This window comes from Doryrhamphus excisus, linkage group LG15 (genome assembly GCF_037039965.1).
Source record: "Doryrhamphus excisus strain RoL-2023G ecotype Guam linkage group LG15, RoL_Dexc_Guam_v1.1, whole genome shotgun sequence".
NCBI classification, from domain to species: domain Eukaryota; kingdom Metazoa; phylum Chordata; class Actinopteri; order Syngnathiformes; family Syngnathidae; genus Doryrhamphus; species Doryrhamphus excisus.
This window is the reverse complement of record NC_136371.1, coordinates 15,484,159-15,509,000: the sequence shown is the minus strand read 5'-3', so window position 1 is coordinate 15,509,000 and position 24,842 is coordinate 15,484,159. Positions and strand designations below refer to the sequence as shown.

At 36.9% G+C, this 24,842-nt stretch overlaps 1 protein-coding gene across 1 annotated transcript; it reads left to right on the top strand.

The window, feature by feature from the left end:
* The first annotated feature begins 681 nt into the window (after window positions 1-681).
* Window positions 682-23,168, top strand: LOC131104625 (4-hydroxyphenylpyruvate dioxygenase-like protein). The gene is made up of 5 exons (XM_058051991.2): window positions 682-1,331; window positions 1,408-1,574; window positions 1,644-1,795; window positions 21,496-21,611; window positions 21,693-23,168. The coding sequence occupies exons 1-5, from the start codon at window positions 682-684 to the stop codon at window positions 21,856-21,858; spliced, it is 1,251 nt and encodes a 416-aa protein (XP_057907974.2). The 3' UTR covers window positions 21,859-23,168.
* The last annotated feature ends 1,674 nt before the right edge of the window (window positions 23,169-24,842 follow it).

Sequence of the window (24,842 nt, the reverse complement as noted above, 5' to 3'; positions counted from 1 at the left end):
TTTGTTAGCTGTAAGCTAAAAAAAAAAAAATATGAGAATTTATTGTATACATTCTTGAAATATTTTATGTTGTATGCACTGAATTCTATATAATATACTCCAAAATTATATAAACAAAACACTTTTGTTTTTGCTCCCATTTTTCACGAGATGGACTCAAAGATCTCAAATTCATTAAACAATATTAAAATGTATTTCAAATATTGTAAAAAATCTGTCCAAATGTTTGATAGTGAGCATAATCCATCCCACCTCACAGGTATATATACGACGTATATAACAGCGAGGATCAGTTCCAATTGATATCCAGCAACTTTGCGCAACCATTGAAGAGGAGTGGACCAACAGGCCACAATTGACAATCTAATCAACTCTATATATATTTTATAGACTAAATATATTATATAACTAAAATAATATATAACTAAATAAGTTAACTTTTAAAGATATTATTGCGATTAGCCTGTATATAGTTTTAAAGAGTGCAAAAATAGTTTCATAACAACAGCATTGGGGTTCATACAAAAGTTCAACAGTGTGAGAATAATATGAAAACACATAAAACAAAACATGGTGGTTAATTAGCAAGTATTATTACCGCCGACATTAGAATAAATGACTTAAGTCAACAAACGTGTTCTTCATAAAAGGACACCATCCCCGCCCTAAGTCATAACAAACATGGCGACCTACCTGGAAAGGCTGCACCACATTTCTCTCCACGTTTCCAATGTGGACAAAATCACCAACGACTTTGTCTCCAAATTTCAATTCCAATTAATCGCGACGAGACTGACAAACCGCAGCAGACAGTTAGTCTTCAGAACCGGGTCTGCGGTTTTTATTGTCAACGAGAGGGAAGGACGCCAAAGTGTCTCCACTTTGAATGGAAATCCAGAAGTCGATACAGAAACGCTGAACTGGGATCAGCCGACGGGATGCCTCTACGACATCAGTCCGCTCTACCCGGTGGACACCGTGCGCAACGTTTGCTTCGAGGTTGACGACGTTCACGCGTCATTTGATGCTATGCAGCGCCTGGGTTGCGCCTTCTTGGTTCCTCCGACGACTATCCGCGACCAGCACGGTGAAGTCATTTACGCCATTGTTAAATCGATTTTCGGGAATGTCTGCCACACGTTAATCGACAAGACAAAGTACAAGGGCGGCTTTTTGCCTGGTTTTGACGTCGTCGTCGACGAAGACCACGGCACTTTTGGAGATGACATACATGTGGACCACATCGCTCTTGCGTGCCCCGTTGGGACCAGTCAGGAGACCATGAGGTGGTACGAGAAGATTTTTACCTTTCAGAGGTTTTTTATTAATAGGTAAGACGCTAACTTAACACTGAGATGTTTGATTCCCTGCTCAGGGTGTCTTAATGTGTTTGTGCTTTTTTTGTAGAAATGACAACATGGACGATGGATTTGTTATCCATCACAGAGGGAAGGGAATCCGATTGGCCGCAATGGAGTACTCAAAATCTAACAAAAGGAGTCTGGGCATTCCCTACGACGATAAACACGAGCTCAACTGCAAGTTTGTTGTCGCGGAATCACTGCTTGATAACGGTACGGCACAAACAACACCTAGTTGTTGAAAAATCTCTTAGCAACAATATGATCCGGGTCTGATTTCAGGGCGCAACCAGGTAGACGTCTTCTTGGAGGAGCACGGGGGTGCAGGGATTCAGCACGTTGCGCTGAGAACGAGTGACATCCTGTCCACAACGCATACGATGATGGAGGCCGGCGTGCCTTTTTTCTCGCCGCCTGCTGCCTACTATGCTAAGGTTTGAAAAAAAAACTGTAAAAAAAAAAAAAAAACCAGGAACTGCCTGGGTGTGGTCCAATGTTCTGTCCCCTGGGCGCTCATTTGCTTGCAGGTAACTCATTAATACAACGCGCGTCGAACCAAACAAGTTTTTCGCTTGGAGGGTCGAGAATCAATGATGTAATGGCGCAAATTTTTTAACGTTTGTTTATTGTCGGATCCTGAAATTGATTTAATTTGCGTTAGAAAGTCAAGCTTTTATAAGATAAATCATTAATACAACGCGCGTCAAACCAAACAAGTTTTTCGCTTGGAGGGTCGAGAATCAATGATGTAATGGCGCATTGTGTAATGGCGCAAAATTTTTAACGTTTGTTTATTGTCGGATCCTGAAATTGATTTAATTTGCGTTAGAAAGTCAAGCTTTTATAAGATAAATCATTAATACAACGCGCGTCAAACCAAACAAGTTTTTCGCTTGGAGAGTCGAGAATCAATGATGTAATGGCGCAAAATTTTTAACGTTTGTTTATTGTCGGATTCTGAAATTGATTTAATTTGCGTTAGAAAGTCAAGCTTTTATAAGATAACTCATTAATACAACGCGCGTCAAACCAAACAAGTTTTTCGCTTGGAGGGTCGAGAATCAATGATGTAATGGCGCAAAATTTTTAACGTTTGTTTATTGTCGGATCCTGAAATTGATTTAATTTGCGTTAGAAAGTCAAGCTTTTATAAGATAAATCATTAATACAACGCGCGTCAAACCAAACAAGTTTTTCGCTTGGAGGGTCGAGAATCAATGATGTAATGGCGCATTGTGTAATGGCGCAAAATTTTTAACGTTTGTTTATTGTCGGATCCTGAAATTGATTTAATTTGCGTTAGAAAGTCAAGCTTTTATAAGATAAATCATTAATACAACGCGCGTCAAACCAAACAAGTTTTTCGCTTGGAGAGTCGAGAATCAATGATGTAATGGCGCAAAATTTTTAACGTTTGTTTATTGTCGGATTCTGAAATTGATTTAATTTGCGTTAGAAAGTCAAGCTTTTATAAGATAACTCATTAATACAACGCGCGTCAAACCAAACAAGTTTTTCGCTTGGAGGGTCGAGAATCAATGATGTAATGGCGCATTGTGTAATGGCGCAAAATTTTTAACGTTTGTTTATTGTCGGATCCTGAAATTGATTTAATTTGCGTTAGAAAGTCAAGCTTTTATAAGATAAATCATTAATACAACGCGCGTCGAACCAAACAAGTTTTTCGCTTGGAGGGTCGAGAATCAATGATGTAATGGCGCAAATTTTTTAACGTTTGTTTATTGTCGGATCCTGAAATTGATTTAATTTGCGTTAGAAAGTCAAGCTTTTATAAGATAAATCATTAATACAACGCGCGTCGAACCAAACAAGTTTTTCGCTTGGAGGGTCGAGAATCAATGATGTAATGGCGCAAATTTTTTAACGTTTGTTTATTGTCGGATCCTGAAATTTATTTAATTTGCGTTAGAAAGTCAAGCTTTTATAAGATAAATCATTAATACAACGCGCGTCGAACCAAACAAGTTTTTCGCTTGGAGGGTCGAGAATCAATGATGTAATGGCGCATTGTGTAATGGCGCAATATACCAGCAGGTACAAAATTTTTAACGTTTGTTTATTGTCGGATCCTAATATTGATTTAATTTACGTTAGAAAATCAAGCTTTTATAAGATAACTCATTAATACAACGCGCGTCGAACCAAACAAGTTTTTCGCTTGGAGGGTCGAGAATAGGGATCGACCAATATGTTTTTTTTGGGGCCGATGCCGATTTTCTTCCATCACCCTTAGCTGATGGACGATTTTGCTTGGGCCGATATCAACAGTGTGGGCGGGGTACCGCGACAACGTGTGTTGCGGGGTCCTTTGCCGCCGGGGCAGCTGCCTGACTGTAAATCATGTGGCGGAGAAATACATCGGCGAACCCACGCGGCTGATACCGATACAAGGAAAAAACGCAAATATCGGGTCGATCCTTGCTGTATAAGATAACTCATTAATACAACACGCGTCGAACCAAACAAGTTTTTCGCTTGGAGGGTCGAGAATAGGGATCGACCGATATTTTTTTGGGGGGGGGGCCGATGCCGATTTTTTTCCATCACCCTTAGCCGGTGGCCGATTTTGCTTGGGCCGATATCAACAGTGGGGGCGGGGTACCGCGACTACGTCTGTTGCCGGGTCCTCTGCCGCTGGGGCAGCTGCCTGACTGTAAATCATGTGGCGGAAAAATACATCGGCGAACCCACGCACGTATCGGCCGATACCGATACAAGAAAAAAACGCAAATATCGGCCCGATATATCGGCCAACTGATGTATCGGTCGATCCTTAGTCGAGAATCAATGATGTAATGGCGCAATATACTAGCAGGCACGTGACACTGAAATATAGTTGACGACAATGTCAACATAAAATTTTTAACGTTTGTTTATTTTCGGATCCTGAAATTGATTTAATTTGCGTTACGTCAGACTTCCTTTAAATAGTCAAAATCAGGGAAGTCAAAACAAAATAAATAAACCAGCATTTCAGGATGCTAGGACGGCTATGGCTAGGCTAGGCAAGCTTCCGGCCTTCAAAATAAGAATGGCGGCGCTCTGATTGGTTTATCGATGTTGGCGTTCAACAACATTTTCACAGATTTATAAGGTTAATATCATTAAAGAGGACCTATTATATTCATTTTGGGACCTTTGTATTGAGACACGATAACCCAAACAAAAAGCTTTTTAGACCTTCCAGTCTCTGCGCCTCTTCCTGCAAATTTTGCTTGGATTCCCTGCCTCCAGCCCAAACGGTGTGTGTAATTTACACCTCCCGCCATGCCCACTCTGCTGTGATTGGTCACACTCCCAAGTGCTCCCGAGGACTTCTGGATATTTGCCGGGCCCCTTTTGTCTAACGGTACAAAATAAACACAGGACACTGAAACGATAACTCAAACAGAAAGCTTTTCAGACCTTTCAGTCTCTGCGCCTCTTCCTGCACATTTTGCTTGGATTCCCTATTTCCAGCCCCCCCCAAAGTGCTACTGGCGGATTAGCATATTTTTCGCTTGCAGGCCGGGAATCATCGGCCGAAGCTAAACAAAATTTGTTTTGACTCACATTCGTTGCAAACATTGCCTGGGAGTCATTGCGCAAGTGGGCATGCCCATATAAGGAAGACCCAACATAATACAGCGAGTTTATCCAAGAAACTCGGCCGAAGACGAGTCAGTCAACCCTACAACAGACAAGGGAACACAAACAATAGCAACGAGGGACCTGCCCTTTGTAGAAAACTGGAATTTCTTATGCTTATGGATTTCTTATGCATGCCTTCGTCTTATGCCTTCGCCACTATTTAATCGTGAAAGCTCTGCCAGCGTTTCATAAAACGATAATTAGGCACTTTTGTAATCTTATTTGCTTACATGTCTGCCAGGTATTTTAAGTTGTGGTGATGTTTGGTTTATTGTTATTTAATATTTATTGTAGGCTGCACGGCGGTTGAGTGGTTAGTGCACAGGCCTCACAGCTAGGATACCCGAGTTCAATTCCACCCTCGGCCATCTCTGTGTGGAGTTTGCATGTTCTCCCCGTGCATGCGTGGGTTTTCTCCGGGTACTCCGGTTTCCTCCCACATTCCAAAAACATGCTAGGTTAATTGGCGCCTCCAAATTGTCCATAGGTATGAATGTGAGTGTGAATGGTTGTTTGTCTATATGTGCCCTGTGATTGGCTGGCCACCAGTCCAGGGTGTACCGGGATACAGGGATTTACAGAAAGTGTGTAATAATTATTGAAACAATAGTAGGCAGGTCAATATTTAGCAGATCCTCCTTTATCAGAAATACTGTATTTTCCGGACTATAAGTCACACTTTTTTTCATAGGTTGGCTGTTCCTGCGACTTATACTCCAGAGCGATTTATAAATGAAAAAAGTGTTTATGTTCCATAAACACTGGACACCTTTTGTGTTCATGTTTATTTTTTGTGTAGCTGAATAACCATTGTGTTAGCATATCTTACACCTATTCAGCCTGTTCTCTATTCTTTTATTGGTAGAACTTGCCTTCTAAAAGGACGTAATGTCTGTTTTGGTCAAGTAGTTTGGAAAATAAATTACCCGCAAAAAATGCGACTTATACGCCAGAGCGACTTATGTGTGTTTTTTTCTACCTAATTATGCATTTTTGGCCTTGTGCGACTTATACTCTGGGGCGACTTATAGTCTAGAAAATACGGTAGTTTGTAAAATAAATTACCCGCAAAAAATGCGACTTATACTCCAGTGCGACTTATGTATGTTTTTTTTACCTAATTATGCATTTTTGGCCTTGTGCGACTTATACTCTGGAGCGACTTATAGTCCAGAAAATATGGCAGTTTGTAAAATAAATTACCCGCAAAAAATGCGACTTATACTCCAGAGCGACTTATGTATGTTTTTTTTACCTAATTATGCATTTTTGGCCTTGTGCGACTTATACTCTGGAGCGACTTATAGTCTAGAAAATACGGTAGTTTGTAAAATAAATTACCCGCAAAAAATGCGACTTATACTCCAGAGCGACTTATGTATGTTTTTTGTACCTAATTATGCATTTTTGGCCTTGTGCGACTTATACTCTGGAGCAACTCATAGTCTAGAAAATACGGTAGTTTGTAAAATAAATTACCCGCAAAAAATGCGACTTATAGTCCAGTGTGACTTATGTATGTTTTTCTCTACCTAATTATGCATTTTTGGCCTTGTGCGACTTATACTCTGGAGCGACTTATAGTCCAGAAAATACGATAGTTTGTAAAATAAATGACCCGCAAAAAATGCGACTTATACTCCAGTGCCACTTATGTATGTTTTTTTTACCTAATTATGCATTTTTGGCCTTGTGCGACTTATACTCTGGAGCGACTGATAGTCCAGAAAATATGGTAGTTTGTAAAATAAATGACCCGCAAAAAATGCGACTTATACTCCAGAGCGACTTATGTATGTTTTTTTTTACCTAATTATGCATTTTTGGCCTTGTGCGACTTATACTCTGGAGCGACTTATAGTCTAGAAAATACGGTAGTTTGGAAAATAAATTACCCGCAAAAAATGCGACTTATACTCCAGTGCGACTTATGTATGTTTTTTTACCTAATTATGCATTTTTGGCCTTGTGCGACTTATACTCTGGAGCGACTTATAGTCCAGAAAATATGGTAGTTTGTAAAATAAATGACCCGCAAAAAATGCGACTTATACTCCAGAGCGACTTATGTATGTTTTTTTTTTACCTAATTATGCATTTTTGGCCTTGTGCGACTTATACTCTGGAGCGACTTATAGTCTAGAAAATACGGTAGTTTGGAAAATAAATTACCCGCAAAAAATGCGACTTATACTCCAGTGCGACTTATGTATGTTTTTTTACCTAATTATGCATTTTTGGCCTTGTGCGACTTATACTCTGGAGCGACTTATAGTCTAGAAAATACGGTAGTTTGTAAAATAAATTACCCGCAAAAAATGCGACTTATACTCCAGAGCGACTTATGTGTGTTTTTTTTTTACCTAATTATGCATTTTTGGCCTTGTGCAACTTATACTCTGGAGCGACTTATAGTCTAGAAAATACGGTAGTTTGGAAAATGAATTACCCGCAAAAAATGCGACTTATACTCCAGTGCGACTTATGTATGTTTTTTGTACCTAATTATGCATTTTTGGCCTTGTGCGACTTATACTCTGGAGCGACTTATAGTCCAGAAAATATGGTAGTTTGTAAAATAAATTACCCGCAAAAAATGCGACTTATACTCCAGTGTGACTTATGTATGTTTTTTTTTTACCTAATTATGCATTTTTGGCCTTGTGCGACTTATAGTCTAGAAAATACGGTAGTTTGTCAAATAAATTACCCGCAAAAAATGCGACTTATACTCCAGTGCGACTTATGTATGTTTTTTTACCTAATTATGCATTTTTGGCCTTGTGCGACTTATACTCTGGAGCGACTTATAGTCCAGAAAATATGGTAGTTTGTAAAATAAATTACCCGCAAAAAATGCGACTTATACTCCAGAGCGACTTATGTGTGTTTTTTTTTACCTAATTATGCATTTTGGCCTTGTGCGACTTATACTCTGGAGCGACTTATAGTCTAGAAAATACGGTAGTTTGGAAAATGAATTACCCGCAAAAAATGCGACTTATACGCCAGAGCGACTTATGTGTGTTTTTTTCTACCTAATTATGCATTTTTGGCCTTGTGCGACTTATACTCTGGAGCGACTTATAGTCTAGAAAATACGGTAGTTTGTAAAATAAATTACCCGCAAAAAATGCGACTTATACTCCAGAGCGACTTATGTATGTTTTTTGTACCTAATTATGCATTTTTGGCCTTGTGCGACTTATACTCTGGAGCAACTCATAGTCTAGAAAATACGGTAGTTTGTAAAATAAATTACCCGCAAAAAATGCGACTTATAGTCCAGTGCGACTTATGTATGTTTTTTTACCTAATTATGCATTTTTGGCCTTGTGCGACTTATACTCTGGAGCGACTTATAGTCCAGAAAATATGGTAGTTTGTAAAATAAATTACCCGCAAAAAATGCGACTTATACTCCAGAGCGACTTATGTGTGTTTTTTTTTACCTAATTATGCATTTTTGGCCTTGTGCAACTTATACTCTGGAGCGACTTATAGTCTAGAAAATACGGTAGTTTGGAAAATGAATTACCCGCAAAAAATGCGACTTATACTCCAGTGCGACTTATGTATGTTTTTTGTACCTAATTATGCATTTTTGGCCTTGTGCGACTTATACTCTGGAGCGACTTATAGTCCAGAAAATATGGTAGTTTGTAAAATAAATTACCCGCAAAAAATGCGACTTATACTCCAGTGTGACTTATGTATGTTTTTTTTTTTTACCTAATTATGCATTTTTGGCCTTGTGCGACTTATACTCTGGGGCGACTTATAGTCTAGAAAATACGGTAGTTTGTCAAATAAATTACCCGCAAAAAATGCGACTTATACTCCAGTGCGACTTATGTATGTTTTTTTACCTAATTATGCATTTTTGGCCTTGTGCGACTTATACTCTGGAGCGACTTATAGTCCAGAAAATATGGTAGTTTGTAAAATAAATTACCCGCAAAAAATGCGACTTATACTCCAGAGCGACTTATGTGTGTTTTTTTTTACCTAATTATGCATTTTGGCCTTGTGCGACTTATACTCTGGAGCGACTTATAGTCTAGAAAATACGGTAGTTTGGAAAATGAATTACCCGCAAAAAATGCGACTTATACTCCAGTGCGACTTATGTATGTTTTTTGTACCTAATTATGCATTTTTGGCCTTGTGCGACTTATACTCTGGAGCGACTTATAGTCCAGAAAATACGATAGTTTGTAAAATAAATGACCCGCAAAAAATGCGACTTATACTCCAGAGCGACTTATGTGTGTTTTTTTTTACCTAATTATGCATTTTTGGCCTTGTGCGACTTATACTCTGGAGCGACTTATAGTCCAGAAAATATGGTAGTTTGTAAAATAAATTACCCGCAAAAAATGCGACTTATACTCCAGAGCGACTTATGTGTGTTTTTTTTTACCTAATTATGCATTTTTGGCCTTGTGCGACTTATACTCTGGAGCGACTTATAGTCTAGAAAATACGGTAGTTTGGAAAATGAATTACCCGCAAAAAATGCGACTTATACTCCAGTGCGACTTATGTATGTTTTTTGTACCTAATTATGCATTTTTGGCCTTGTGCGACTTATACTCTGGAGCGACTTATAGTCCAGAAAATATGGTAGTTTGTAAAATAAATTACCCGCAAAAAATGCGACTTATACTCCAGTGTGACTTATGTATGTTTTTTTTTTTTACCTAATTATGCATTTTTGGCCTTGTGCGACTTATACTCTGGGGCGACTTATAGTCTAGAAAATACGGTAGTTTGGAAAATAAATTACCCGCAAAAAATGCGACTTATACTCCAGTGCGACTTATGTATGTTTTTTTACCTAATTATGCATTTTTGGCCTTGTGCGACTTATACTCTGGAGCGACTTATAGTCCAGAAAATATGGTAGTTTGTAAAATAAATTACCCGCAAAAAATGCGACTTATACTCCAGAGCGACTTATGTGTGTTTTTTTTTTACCTAATTATGCATTTTTGGCCTTGTGCAACTTATACTCTGGAGCGACTTATAGTCTAGAAAATACGGTAGTTTGGAAAATGAATTACCCGCAAAAAATGCGACTTATACTCCAGTGCGACTTATGTATGTTTTTTGTACCTAATTATGCATTTTTGGCCTTGTGCGACTTATACTCTGGAGCGACTTATAGTCCAGAAAATATGGTAGTTTGTAAAATAAATTACCCGCAAAAAATGCGACTTATACTCCAGTGTGACTTATGTATGTTTTTTTTTTTTACCTAATTATGCATTTTTGGCCTTGTGCGACTTATACTCTGGGGCGACTTATAGTCTAGAAAATACGGTAGTTTGTCAAATAAATTACCCGCAAAAAATGTGACTTATACTCCAGTGCGACTTATGTATGTTTTTTTACCTAATTATGCATTTTTGGCCTTGTGCGACTTATACTCTGGAGCGACTTATAGTCCAGAAAATATGGTAGTTTGTAAAATAAATTACCCGCAAAAAATGCGACTTATACTCCAGAGCGACTTATGTGTGTTTTTTTTTACCTAATTATGCATTTTGGCCTTGTGCGACTTATACTCTGGAGCGACTTATAGTCTAGAAAATACGGTAGTTTGGAAAATGAATTACCCGCAAAAAATGCGACTTATACTCCAGTGCGACTTATGTATGTTTTTTGTACCTAATTATGCATTTTTGGCCTTGTGCGACTTATACTCTGGAGCGACTTATAGTCCAGAAAATACGATAGTTTGTAAAATAAATGACCCGCAAAAAATGCGACTTATACTCCAGAGCGACTTATGTGTGTTTTTTTTTACCTAATTATGCATTTTTGGCCTTGTGCGACTTATACTCTGGAGCGACTTATAGTCCAGAAAATATGGTAGTTTGTAAAATAAATTACCCGCAAAAAATGCGACTTATACTCCAGAGCGACTTATGTGTGTTTTTTTTTACCTAATTATGCATTTTTGGCCTTGTGCGACTTATACTCTGGAGCGACTTATAGTCTAGAAAATACGGTAGTTTGGAAAATGAATTACCCGCAAAAAATGCGACTTATACTCCAGTGCGACTTATGTATGTTTTTTGTACCTAATTATGCATTTTTGGCCTTGTGCGACTTATACTCTGGAGCGACTTATAGTCCAGAAAATATGGTAGTTTGTAAAATAAATTACCCGCAAAAAATGCGACTTATACTCCAGTGTGACTTATGTATGTTTTTTTTTTTTACCTAATTATGCATTTTTGGCCTTGTGCGACTTATACTCTGGGGCGACTTATAGTCTAGAAAATACGGTAGTTTGTCAAATAAATTACCCGCAAAAAATGCGACTTATACTCCAGTGCGACTTATGTATGTTTTTTTACCTAATTATGCATTTTTGGCCTTGTGCGACTTATACTCTGGAGCGACTTATAGTCTAGAAAATACGGTAGTTTGGAAAATGAATTACCCGCAAAAAATGCGACTTATACTCCAGTGCGACTTATGTATGTTTTTTGTACCTAATTATGCATTTTTGGCCTTGTGCGACTTATACTCTGGAGCGACTTATAGTCCAGAAAATATGGTAGTTTGTAAAATAAATTACCCGCAAAAAATGCGACTTATACTCCAGAGCGACTTATGTGTGTTTTTTTTTACCTAATTATGCATTTTTGGCCTTGTGCGACTTATACTCTGGGGCGACTTATAGTCTAGAAAATACGGTAGTTTGTCAAATAAATTACCCGCAAAAAATGCGACTTATACTCCAGTGCGACTTATGTATGTTTTTTTACCTAATTATGCATTTTTGGCCTTGTGCGACTTATACTCTGGAGCGACTTATAGTCCAGAAAATATGGTAGTTTGTAAAATAAATTACCCGCAAAAAATGCGACTTATACTCCAGAGCGACTTATGTGTGTTTTTTTTTTACCTAATTATGCATTTTGGCCTTGTGCGACTTATACTCTGGAGCGACTTATAGTCTAGAAAATACGGTAGTTTGGAAAATGAATTACCCGCAAAAAATGCGACTTATACTCCAGTGCGACTTATGTATGTTTTTTGTACCTAATTATGCATTTTTGGCCTTGTGCGACTTATACTCTGGAGCGACTTATAGTCCAGAAAATATGGTAGTTTGTAAAATAAATTACCCGCAAAAAATGCGACTTATACTCCAGTGTGACTTATGTATGTTTTTTTTTTACCTAATTATGCATTTTTGGCCTTGTGCGACTTATACTCTGGGGCGACTTATAGTCTAGAAAATACGGTAGTTTGTCAAATAAATTACCCGCAAAAAATGCGACTTATACTCCAGTGCGACTTATGTATGTTTTTTTACCTAATTATGCATTTTTGGCCTTGTGCGACTTATACTCTGGAGCGACTTATAGTCCAGAAAATATGGTAGTTTGTAAAATAAATTACCCGCAAAAAATGCGACTTATACTCCAGAGCGACTTATGTGTTTTTTTTTTTACCTAATTATGCATTTTTGGCCTTGTGCGACTTATACTCTGGAGCGACTTATAGTCTAGAAAATACGGTAGTTTGGAAAATGAATTACCCGCAAAAAATGCGACTTATACTCCAGTGCGACTTATGTATGTTTTTTGTACCTAATTATGCATTTTTGGCCTTGTGCGACTTATACTCTGGAGCGACTTATAGTCCAGAAAATATGGTAGTTTGTAAAATAAATTACCCGCAAAAAATGCGACTTATACTCCAGTGTGACTTATGTATGTTTTTTTTTTTACCTAATTATGCATTTTTGGCCTTGTGCGACTTATACTCTGGGGCGACTTATAGTCTAGAAAATACGGTAGTTTGTCAAATAAATTACCCGCAAAAACTGCGACTTATACTCCAGTGCGACTTATGTATGTTTTTTTACCTAATTATGCATTTTTGGCCTTGTGCGACTTATACTCTGGAGCGACTTATAGTCCAGAAAATATGGTAGTTTGTAAAATAAATTACCCGCAAAATGCGACTTATACTCCAGAGCGACTTATGTGTGGTTTTTTTTACCTAATTATGCATTTTTGGCCTTGTGCGACTTATACTCTGGAGCGACTTATAGTCTAGAAAATACGGTAGTTTGGAAAATGAATTACCCGCAAAAAATGCGACTTATACTCCAGTGCGACTTATGTATGTTTTTTGTACCTAATTATGCATTTTTGGCCTTGTGCGACTTATACTCTGGAGCAACTCATAGTCCAGAAAATACGGTAGTTTGTAAAATAAATTACCCGCAAAAAATGCGACTTATAGTCCAGTGTGACTTATGTATGTTTTTCTCTACCTAATTATGCATTTTTGGCCTTGTGCGACTTATACTCTGGAGCGACTTATAGTCCAGAAAATATGGTAGTTTGTAAAATAAATTACCCGCAAAAAATGCGACTTATACTCCAGAGCGACTTATGTGTGTTTTTTTTTACCTAATTATGCATTTTTGGCCTTGTGCGACTTATACTCTGGAGCGACTTATAGTCCAGAAAATATGGTAGTTTGTAAAATAAATTACCCGCAAAAAATGCGACTTATACTCCAGTGTGACTTATGTATGGTTTTTTTTTTACCTAATTATGCATTTTTGGCCTTGTGCGACTTATACTCTGGGGCGACTTATAGTCTAGAAAATACGGTAGTTTGTAAAATAAATTACCCGCAAAAAATGCGACTTATACTCCAGTGCAACTTATGTATGTTTTTTTTTTTTACCTAATTATGCATTTTTGGCCTTGTGCGACTTATACTCTGGGGCGACTTATAGTCTAGAAAATACGGTAGTTTGTAAAATAAATTACCCGCAAAAAATGCGACTTATACTCCAGTGCGACTTATGTATGTTTTTTTTTTTTTACCAAATTATGCATTTTTGGCCTTGTGCGACTTATACTCCGGAGCGACTTATAGTCCAGAAAATATGGTAGTTTGTAAAATAAATTACCCGCAAAAAATGCGACTTATACTCCAGTGCGACTTATGTATGTTTTTTTACCTAATTATGCATTTTTGGCCTTGTGCGACTTATACTCTGGAGCGACTTATAGTCCAGAAAATATGGTAGTTTGTAAAATAAATTACCCGCAAAAAATGCGACTTATACTCCAGAGCGACTTATGTGTGTTTTTTTTTACCTAATTATGCATTTTGGCCTTGTGCGACTTATACTCTGGAGCGACTTATAGTCTAGAAAATACGGTAGTTTGGAAAATGAATTACCCGCAAAAAATGCGACTTATACGCCAGAGCGACTTATGTGTGTTTTTTTCTACCTAATTATGCATTTTTGGCCTTGTGCGACTTATACTCTGGAGCGACTTATAGTCTAGAAAATACGGTAGTTTGTAAAATAAATTACCCGCAAAAAATGCGACTTATACTCCAGAGCGACTTATGTATGTTTTTTGTACCTAATTATGCATTTTTGGCCTTGTGCGACTTATACTCTGGAGCGACTTATAGTCCAGAAAATACGGTAGTTTGTAAAATAAATTACCCGCAAAAAATGCGACTTATAGTCCAGTGTGACTTATGTATGTTTTTCTCTACCTAATTATGCATTTTTGGCCTTGTGCGACTTATACTCTGGAGCGACTTATAGTCCAGAAAATATGGTAGTTTGTAAAATAAATGACCCGCAAAAAATGCGACTTATACTCCAGAGCGATTTATGTATGTTTTTTTTTACCTAATTATGCATTTTTGGCCTTGTGCGACTTATACTCTGGAGCGACTTATAGTCTAGAAAATACGGTAGTTTGGAAAATAAATTACCCGCAAAAAATGCGACTTATACTCCAGTGCGACTTATGTATGTTTTTTTACCTAATTATGCATTTTTGGCCTTGTGCGACTTATACTCTGGAGCGACTTATAGTCCAGAAAATATGGTAGTTTGTAAAATAAATTACCCGCAAAAAATGCGACTTATACTCCAGAGCGACTTATGTGTGTTTTTTTTTACCTAATTATGCATTTTTGGCCTTGTGCAACTTATACTCTGGAGCGACTTATAGTCTAGAAAATACGGTAGTTTGGAAAATGAATTACCCGCAAAAAATGCGACTTATACTCCAGTGCGACTTATGTATGTTTTTTGTACCTAATTATGCATTTTTGGCCTTGTGCGACTTATACTCTGGAGCGACTTATAGTCCAGAAAATATGGTAGTTTGTAAAATAAATTACCCGCAAAAAATGCGACTTATACTCCAGTGTGACTTATGTATGTTTTTTTTTTTTACCTAATTATGCATTTTTGGCCTTGTGCGACTTATACTCTGGGGCGACTTATAGTCTAGAAAATACGGTAGTTTGTCAAATAAATTACCCGCAAAAAATGCGACTTATACTCCAGTGCGACTTATGTATGTTTTTTTACCTAATTATGCATTTTTGGCCTTGTGCGACTTATACTCTGGAGCGACTTATAGTCCAGAAAATATGGTAGTTTGTAAAATAAATTACCCGCAAAAAATGCGACTTATACTCCAGAGCGACTTATGTGTGTTTTTTTTTACCTAATTATGCATTTTGGCCTTGTGCGACTTATACTCTGGAGCGACTTATAGTCTAGAAAATACGGTAGTTTGGAAAATGAATTACCCGCAAAAAATGCGACTTATACTCCAGTGCGACTTATGTATGTTTTTTGTACCTAATTATGCATTTTTGGCCTTGTGCGACTTATACTCTGGAGCGACTTATAGTCCAGAAAATATGGTAGTTTGTAAAATAAATTACCCGCAAAAAATGCGACTTATACTCCAGTGTGACTTATGTATGTTTTTTTTTTTTACCTAATTATGCATTTTTGGCCTTGTGCGACTTATACTCTGGGGCGACTTATAGTCTAGAAAATACGGTAGTTTGTCAAATAAATTACCCGCAAAAAATGCGACTTATACTCCAGTGCGACTTATGTATGTTTTTTTACCTAATTATGCATTTTTGGCCTTGTGCGACTTATACTCTGGAGCGACTTATAGTCCAGAAAATATGGTAGTTTGTAAAATAAATTACCCGCAAAAAATGCGACTTATACTCCAGAGCGACTTATGTGTGTTTTTTTTTACCTAATTATGCATTTTTGGCCTTGTGCGACTTATACTCTGGAGCGACTTATAGTCTAGAAAATACGGTAGTTTGGAAAATGAATTACCCGCAAAAAATGCGACTTATACTCCAGTGCGACTTATGTATGTTTTTTGTACCTAATTATGCATTTTTGGCCTTGTGCGACTTATACTCTGGAGCGACTTATAGTCCAGAAAATATGGTAGTTTGTAAAATAAATTACCCGCAAAAAATGCGACTTATACTCCAGTGTGACTTATGTATGTTTTTTTTTTTACCTAATTATGCATTTTTGGCCTTGTGCGACTTATACTCTGGGGCGACTTATAGTCTAGAAAATACGGTAGTTTGTCAAATAAATTACCCGCAAAAACTGCGACTTATACTCCAGTGCGACTTATGTATGTTTTTTTACCTAATTATGCATTTTTGGCCTTGTGCGACTTATACTCTGGAGCGACTTATAGTCCAGAAAATATGGTAGTTTGTAAAATAAATTACCCGCAAAAAATGCGACTTATACTCCAGAGCGACTTATGTGTGTTTTTTTTTACCTAATTATGCATTTTTGGCCTTGTGCGACTTATACTCTGGAGCGACTTATAGTCTAGAAAATACGGTAGTTTGGAAAATGAATTACCCGCAAAAAATGTGACTTATACTCCAGTGCGACTTATGTATGTTTTTTGTACCTAATTATGCATTTTTGGCCTTGTGCGACTTATACTCTGGAGCAACTTATAGTCCAGACAATATGGTAGTTTGTAAAATAAATTACCCGCAAAAAATGCGACTTATACTCCAGAGCGACTTATGTGTGTTTTTTTTTACCTAATTATGCATTTTTGGCCTTGTGCGACTTATACTCTGGAGCGACTTATAGTCTAGAAAATACGGTAGTTTGGAAAATGAATTACCCGCAAAAAATGCGACTTATACTCCAGTGCGACTTATGTATGTTTTTTGTACCTAATTATGCATTTTTGGCCTTGTGCGACTTATACTCTGGAGCTACTCATAGTCCAGAAAATACGGTAGTTTGTAAAATAAATTACCCGCAAAAAATGCGACTTATAGTCCAGTGTGACTTATGTATGTTTTTCTCTACCTAATTATGCATTTTTGGCCTTGTGCGACTTATACTCTGGAGCGACTTATAGTCCAGAAAATATGGTAGTTTGTAAAATAAATTACCCGCAAAAAATGCGACTTATACTCCAGAGCGACTTATGTGTGTTTTTTTTTACCTAATTATGCATTTTTGGCCTTGTGCGACTTATACTCTGGAGCGACTTATAGTCCAGAAAATATGGTAGTTTGTAAAATAAATTACCCGCAAAAAATGCGACTTATACTCCAGTGTGACTTATGTATGGTTTTTTTTTTTACCTAATTATGCATTTTTGGCCTTGTGCGACTTATACTCTGGGGCGACTTATAGTCTAGAAAATACGGTAGTTTGTAAAATAAATTACCCGCAAAAAATGCGACTTATACTCCAGTGCAACTTATGTATGTTTTTTTTTTTACCTAATTATGCATTTTTGGCCTTGTGCGACTTATACTCTGGGGCGACTTATAGTCTAGAAAATACGGTAGTTTGTAAAATAAATTACCCGCAAAAAATGCGACTTATACTCCAGTGCGACTTATGTATGTTTTTTTTTTTTTTACCAAATTATGCATTTTTGGCCTTGTGCGACTTATACTCCGGAGCGACTTATAGTCTAGAAAATACAGTAAATGCTTCCTATAGATTCCAATGAGGGCCTGGATTCTGGTTGAAGGTATTTTGGACCATTCTTCTTTCCAAAACATCTCCAGTTGAGTCAGGTTTGATGGTTTCCAAACATGGACAACCTGCTTTAAATCATACCACAGATTTATAATAATATTTAGATCTAAGATATTTAGATCTACTTGTTCCTCTGCATGAATGCCTTAGTAGAATTCGAGCAATTTCATCACTGTTGGGAAGAATCTCCTGATACTGACTGGAATCCATGCCAGCTTCAACTTGAAGATATCCAGTACCTTCACTGGCCCCACAGCCCCATAGCATGATGGAACCACCACCAAATGTTACTGTGGGCAGCTGTGTCCTTCATCCACCATGCATAGCGCCTCTTGTTATGTCTAAATAATTTAGTTTCACGAGTCCACAGCGCTGTATTCCTTGTCCGTATGGCTTTTCCATATGTGCTTCTTCCGCATGACTCTTTGTTCATCAAGACACTCTTATTGCATGGTTTTGCTCTGTTAATGTACAGGATTTTGGAGACAGCTGCAGGAAGATAATAAATTTAAAATTTAAAATTTAAAATTTAAAATTTAAAATTTAAAATTTAAAATTTAAAATTTAAAATTTAAAATTTACAATTTACAATTTACAATTTACAATTTACAATGTAAAATTTAAAATTTAAAATTTAAAATTTAAAATTTAAAATTTAAAATTTAAAATTTAAAATTTAAAATTTAAAATTACAATAAAAAATACAATTAAAAAAATACAATTAAAAAATTTACAGGATTTTGGAGACAGCTGCAGGAAGATAATACAAATAAAAATTAAAATTAAAATTAAAATTAAAATTAAAATTAAAATTAAAATTAAAATTAAAATTAAAATTAAAATTAAAATTAAAATTAAAATTAAAATTAAAATTAAAATTAAAATTAAAATTAAAAACATTTGGAAAAAAATTGTGAGAAAAGCACTTGGTTTCACTTCAATTTCATGGTTGTTCGTCTATTCATCTATGACAGCAATATGTCAGAAATGTTCTGTGAGTACTTTAGTTTTTTTTTAGTTTTTTTCAAACTTTTGTGCGTCCACAGTACTTTACATTTGTCGCATACAATGAATACATTTTAAATAGTTTATTAAATAGTTTATTAATAGTTTGTTAATGAATACAAACCAGTGTAGCGAGACTTTGTCACGGAAATGTTTGTTGACATAGCATTCAGGATGTTGTGAGGGCACGGAAATGTAATCCAAACATTCATTGTTTGTTCTTAAACGTGATTGGACGTTACAGCGGAACTGCACTTTTGGAGGAATTGTGCCCATCATTATCAATCCTTATGTGAAATGAGAACCAGAGTATAGGGCAGAGGGAGCCACCTAGTGTGACCCAGCAAGGTGCACCGTATTCGGGCACACAAACGCTGTTTTCAGGTGGCTGTTTTTTGTGTGCTTGATCGGAATTTTTTTTTCCCATTTTGGAAATGTCCTTCCTCTTAATGTGAATATTTGTTTACAACTGAGCTCACGTCGTTAACGTCCATAGCTCCATTTAATGTAGCCTCATTTGAGCAGTTATATGAGCTATTTTCAATGTTATCGGATTTATGAGTATGATGTCATAATTTACGCGATAATTATTGTGCACTCCGAGATAATACCTTATTAATTAATAAAACAATAGATGAGGAATATAAGAATAAATGATATCAGATACTGCAAATGTCGGCATTCATCACTATTCTTGTAGTGCTTCTTAAACCGGCTTGTATCAGGACTCAGGACGTTCCGTGATTTGATTCCACGTGATAGAAATTGTACCTGCGTAATATTTTTGTATTATTTTGTGAAATTGTCTTCACCCAGGGCGGCACGGCGGTCGAGTGGTTAGCGCGCAGACCTCACAGCTAGGAGACAAGGGTTCAATTCCACCCTCGGCCATCTCTGTGTGGAGTTTGCATGTTCTCCTCGTGCATGCGTGGGTTTTCTCCGGGTACTCCGGTTTCCTCCCACATTCCAAAAACATGCTAGGTTAATTGTCCATAGTATGAATGTGAGTGTGAATGGTTGTTTGTCTATATGTGCCCTGTGATTGGCTGACCACCAGTCCAGGGTGTACCGGGATACAGGGATTTACAGAAAGTGTATAATAATTATTGAAACAATAGTAGGCAGGTGCATAAACAACAAACAAAATCGTCAATACATTAATATTTAGCAGATCCTCCTTTATCAGAAATACCGTATTTTCCAGAATATAAGTCGCACTGTTTTCATAGGTTGGCTGTTCCTGCAACTTATACTCCAGAGCGAGCTTACTGTTTATATTCCATAAACACTGGACACCTTTTGTGTTCATGTTTATTTTTTGTGTAGCTGAATAACCATTGTGTTAGCATATCTTACACCTATTCAGCCTGTTCTCTATTCTTTTATTGTTAGAACTTGCCTTCCAAGAGGACGTAATGTCTGTTTTGGTCAAGTAGTTTGTAAAATAAATTACCCACAAAAAATGCGACTTATTCCAGTGCGACTTATGTATGTTTTTTTTACCTAATTATGCATTTTTGGCCTTGTGCGACTTATACTCTGGAGCGACTTATAGTCGAGAAAATGCGGTAGTTTGTAAAATAAATTACCCGCAAAAAATGCGACTTATACTCCAGTGGGACTTATGTATGTTTTTTTTTACCTAATTATGTATTTTTGGCCTTGTGCGACTTATACTCTGAAGCGACTTATAGTCCAGAAAATACGGTAGTTTGTAAAATAAATTACCCGCAAAAAATGCCACTTATACTCCAGTGCGACTTATGTATGTTTTTTTTACCTAATTATGCATTTTTGGCCTTGTGCGACGTATACTCTGGAGCAACTTGTAGTTCAGAAAATACGGTAGTTTTCAAAATAAATTACCCGCAAAAAATGCGACTTATACTCCTGTGCGACTTATGTATGTTTTTTTTTACCTAATTATGCATTTTTTGCCTTGTGCGACTTATACTCTGAAGCGACTTATAGTCCAGAAAATACGATAGTTTGTAAAATAAATTACCCACAAAAAATGCGACTTATTCCAGTGCGACTTATGTATGTTTTTTTTACCTAATTATGCATTTTTGGCTTTGTGCGACTTATACTCTGGAGCGACTTATAGTCCAGAAAATACGGTAGTTTGTAAAATAAATTACCCGCAAAAAATGCGACTTATACTCCAGTGCGACTTATGTATGTTTTTTTTTACCTAATTATGCATTTTTGGCCTTGTGCGACTTATACTCTGAAGCGACTTATAGTCCAGAAAATACGGTAGTTTGTAAAATAAATTACCCACAAAAAATGCGACTTATACTCCAGTGCGACTTTTTTTTTTACCTAATTTTTTTACCTTTTTGTACCCCGACTCTCGCCCGAAGACAGCTGGGATAGGCTCCAGCACCCCCTGCAAGGACATCCTCGTGAGGTTGTCCTAACTGTTTATTTTGTGTAAGCAATGGAACAAAAGTGGTTGTCTATGTAGCATTATAGAGTGTGCATACAGGAAAAGGCAGTAAAAAGCAGTAGAAAATGAATGAATGAATGAATGTCTTCACCCAAACCACAAATTGTCTTTTTTTTTCCAATTTGTCCCCTATGGCGTGGCAGAGGGAAAAACTGAAGGAGATTATGGATGCAGGATACGACCCCCAGAAGATGAACAAGTTCGGCATTCTCCTGGATATGGACCCAGACGAGGACTTATTAACCGGCGAGGCCAGAAAGTGACTACCTGCTTTATTTTATTTGTTGTGAGCCTAAACACTTTCTCCTACGTTCTCCATAACGTGTCTCCTTCCTCTCAGATACATCCTCCAGGTGTTTACCAAGCCCCTCTTTGAGGAGGACACCTTCTTCTTTGAGCTGATTGAGCGCAGAGGGGTGACCGGCTTAGGGGAAGGCAACATCAGGGCCCTGTGGGATTGTGTGCAAATGTACATGGATGCTCCCAAAACTTCCCACAAGCAGTAGGAAGTAGCAGTAGCACTAGGAACCGGGTCACTGGCAGGTCCTTTTAGATACATATAAAATATATGTATCTTGCAGGGTCACTTATTAAGAGAGAGAATTTACTAAAAGAAAATATATATTTATTCGGGGATGGGGCTTCTATGTGATATTTGCTGTCTGACATTGAATCCTGCAGGGTGGTGCTTGACCAGAATATACTAAATTATACTCGTAAGTATTTGTTGTTTAACAATGCATGCTCTTTTTGCATGAAAATGCACTTCCTGTTTTGTGTGCATAATCACGGTCCCTTGTTTCAGAGACTCCCTTCTTCCAAGATGCAAATTAGGCTTATTATTGTTCACAGTAATTTGTACTCTATATGCTACTGTATTGTTTTGTTTTGTTTTTTGCAGGTTTGCCACACTCCAATGTTTTTGGATGGCTCTGAACACTCTGAGGTTTCAGAGGGTGTTTGTGATGGCGCTTTGTGATGTCACAGAATGCCAGGCTTCCTTATGTGGGCGTGTGGTGTAAGCCAGGTACGCTCTCCGCCCTCCCTTAAAACTAGCTTTAAGGCAAGGTCTCAAACTTGCGGCCCGCGGGCCAAATGTGGTCCGTGGGATGCTTTTTTGAGGCCCCCCATCTTGATATGAAAGTTTAATGTTTGATATCATAAACCCAGAAATGATAGCTTTGTGCACACCGGACACAGTTGATGCGATTTTTTCAGATGTAGCGATGCTAACTTGCTAATTGGGTAGAAGGGTTAAGTTTCATTAATGTTCATGTTAAAGGTTAAGGTTATGTGACAAAAAAATTATTTCCATACCCACCTACTATATGTGGTTTATTAGTTTTTATTATTTACTGTTTTATTATTATTTTATTTATGTATTACTGATTGATTTATTTTCTTTATTTTTTCATCTTATTTTGTGTAGTAAATAAAAATTAAGATATTTGAGAAAAGTGGAATGTCTTGTGGAAAACCGGAACCAAAGCCCTGAAAAAGTGTAGGGTATAGCAGAAGCAAAAGTTTTTTATTTATTTTTTTCTGTTTTTAATAAATATATTTTTGTTTGTTTTTTTTAACCTGGCTTTTTTTTAAGCCCAGCCTCACCCAGATCTTATCTCCAGTAACCCCGGGTAAATTGAGTTTGAGACCCCTGCTTTAGGGTGTTAGCAATGTCTCCCAGGAAGTGTTTCTGTTGGTGTAAGGGAACGCTTCATTTGTTTACAATTCCTAACAAGGAAAACATCAGGCAGAAGTGGTTGGAATTCCTGATTCCTTACCATCAAAATAAAAATATTTGAATCTGTCAACTGCATTTAACACTGGACTGTTTTGTCACTTTGCTGCACGGAGGTCGAGTGGTTAGCACGCAAGCCACACAGCTAGGAGACCGGAGTTTGATTCCATCCTCTATGTGGAGTTTGCATGTTCTCCCTGTGCATGCGTGGGTTTTCCCCGGGTACTCCGGTTTCCTCCCACATTCCAAAAACATGCTAGGCTAATTAGCGACTCCAAATTGTCCATAGGTATGAATGTGAGTGTGAATGGTTGTTTGTCTATTTGTGCCCTGTGATTGGCTGGCCACCAGTCCAGGGTGTACCCCGCCTCTTGCCCGAAGACAGCTGGTATAGGCTCCAGCACGACCCTTGTGAGGATGTTTACTGTTTAACTGTTTATTTTGTGTAAGCAATGGAACAAAAGCGCTTGTCTGTGTAGCATTATAGAGTGTGCATACAGCAAACGGGGTGCAAATTATAAGCTCATTGAGTCTGGAGTTGCTAACAGCCATTTCCTACCACAATCAGTGGCTCTATCAGAGTTTTAAACACTACTATTCTCACTAAAAAATGGGTAATGACCACATTATACGTGACTGATGCTGTAGAAAACCTAATGCTAAAATAATACAGCTACTTAACATTGAGAGATGTCTTGTAGTAACATCTTGAGAAACTTCGGACTGTCCAGTCTCTACTTCCAGAACACACCACTGTATGTTAAAAGTGGACATTTAAAAAAGATAAATCGACAAGTATTATCCTATACTCCTATAAAGTTGGATTAGCAACTCACAGCACAACACCGGAAGTCCTTCTGAACACTAGGGAGTGTGACCAACCACGGCAGAGTGGGTGGGCCAAGAGACCCAGTAGGTGGAATCAATTAAAACAGACGTTTTCTTTTGCGGGAAGCACAAAATCCCAAGAAATACAGCTGGAATAGGTGCAGATTCTGGAAGATCTAGAAAGCTTTCTGTCCTGGTTATGGCGTGTAGCTGCTCTATAGGAGTCCACAACAAAAATGAGCATAATTGGTCCCCAATTTTTTAAGTTTTTACGCAAATAAACTCATAATATTAAGAGGAAAAATAATGCCATGCCATTAAGTTATTATAAAACAAAAAAACAAAAAGTTGTATTTTCTGGAAAATAATGTTGGGGAAAATTCTATCATATCATAAGAATAAAGTCAAAATATTATGGGACTATAGTCCTAAATAGGTGCACCTGAATAGGCGTAGATTCTGGAAGAACTAGAAAGTGTTGGTTATTGTGTGTAGCTGCTCTATAGAAGTCCACAAGTCAATAAAAAGAGCAGAAACATTTGCATAATAGGGAAGAAAAAGTCAAGAATACTGATATTTTTTATATTATTATATTATATTATATTATATTATATTATATTATATTATATTATATTATATTATATTATATTATATTATATTATATTATATTATATTATATTATATTATATTATATTATATTATATTTTGTAACATACTTTATTTACATGTGTTCTTTTACAAAATGTCAAATATTATATTATATATTATATTTTTTATATTTTTATATTTTTTATATTTTTTATATTTTTATATTTTGTAACATACTGTATTTACATGTGTTCTTTTACAAAATGTCAAAGTGACCTATTCATGATTTTATTTTTCCATATTTTGGACACCCCTATTCTAACATTAACAAGGTTA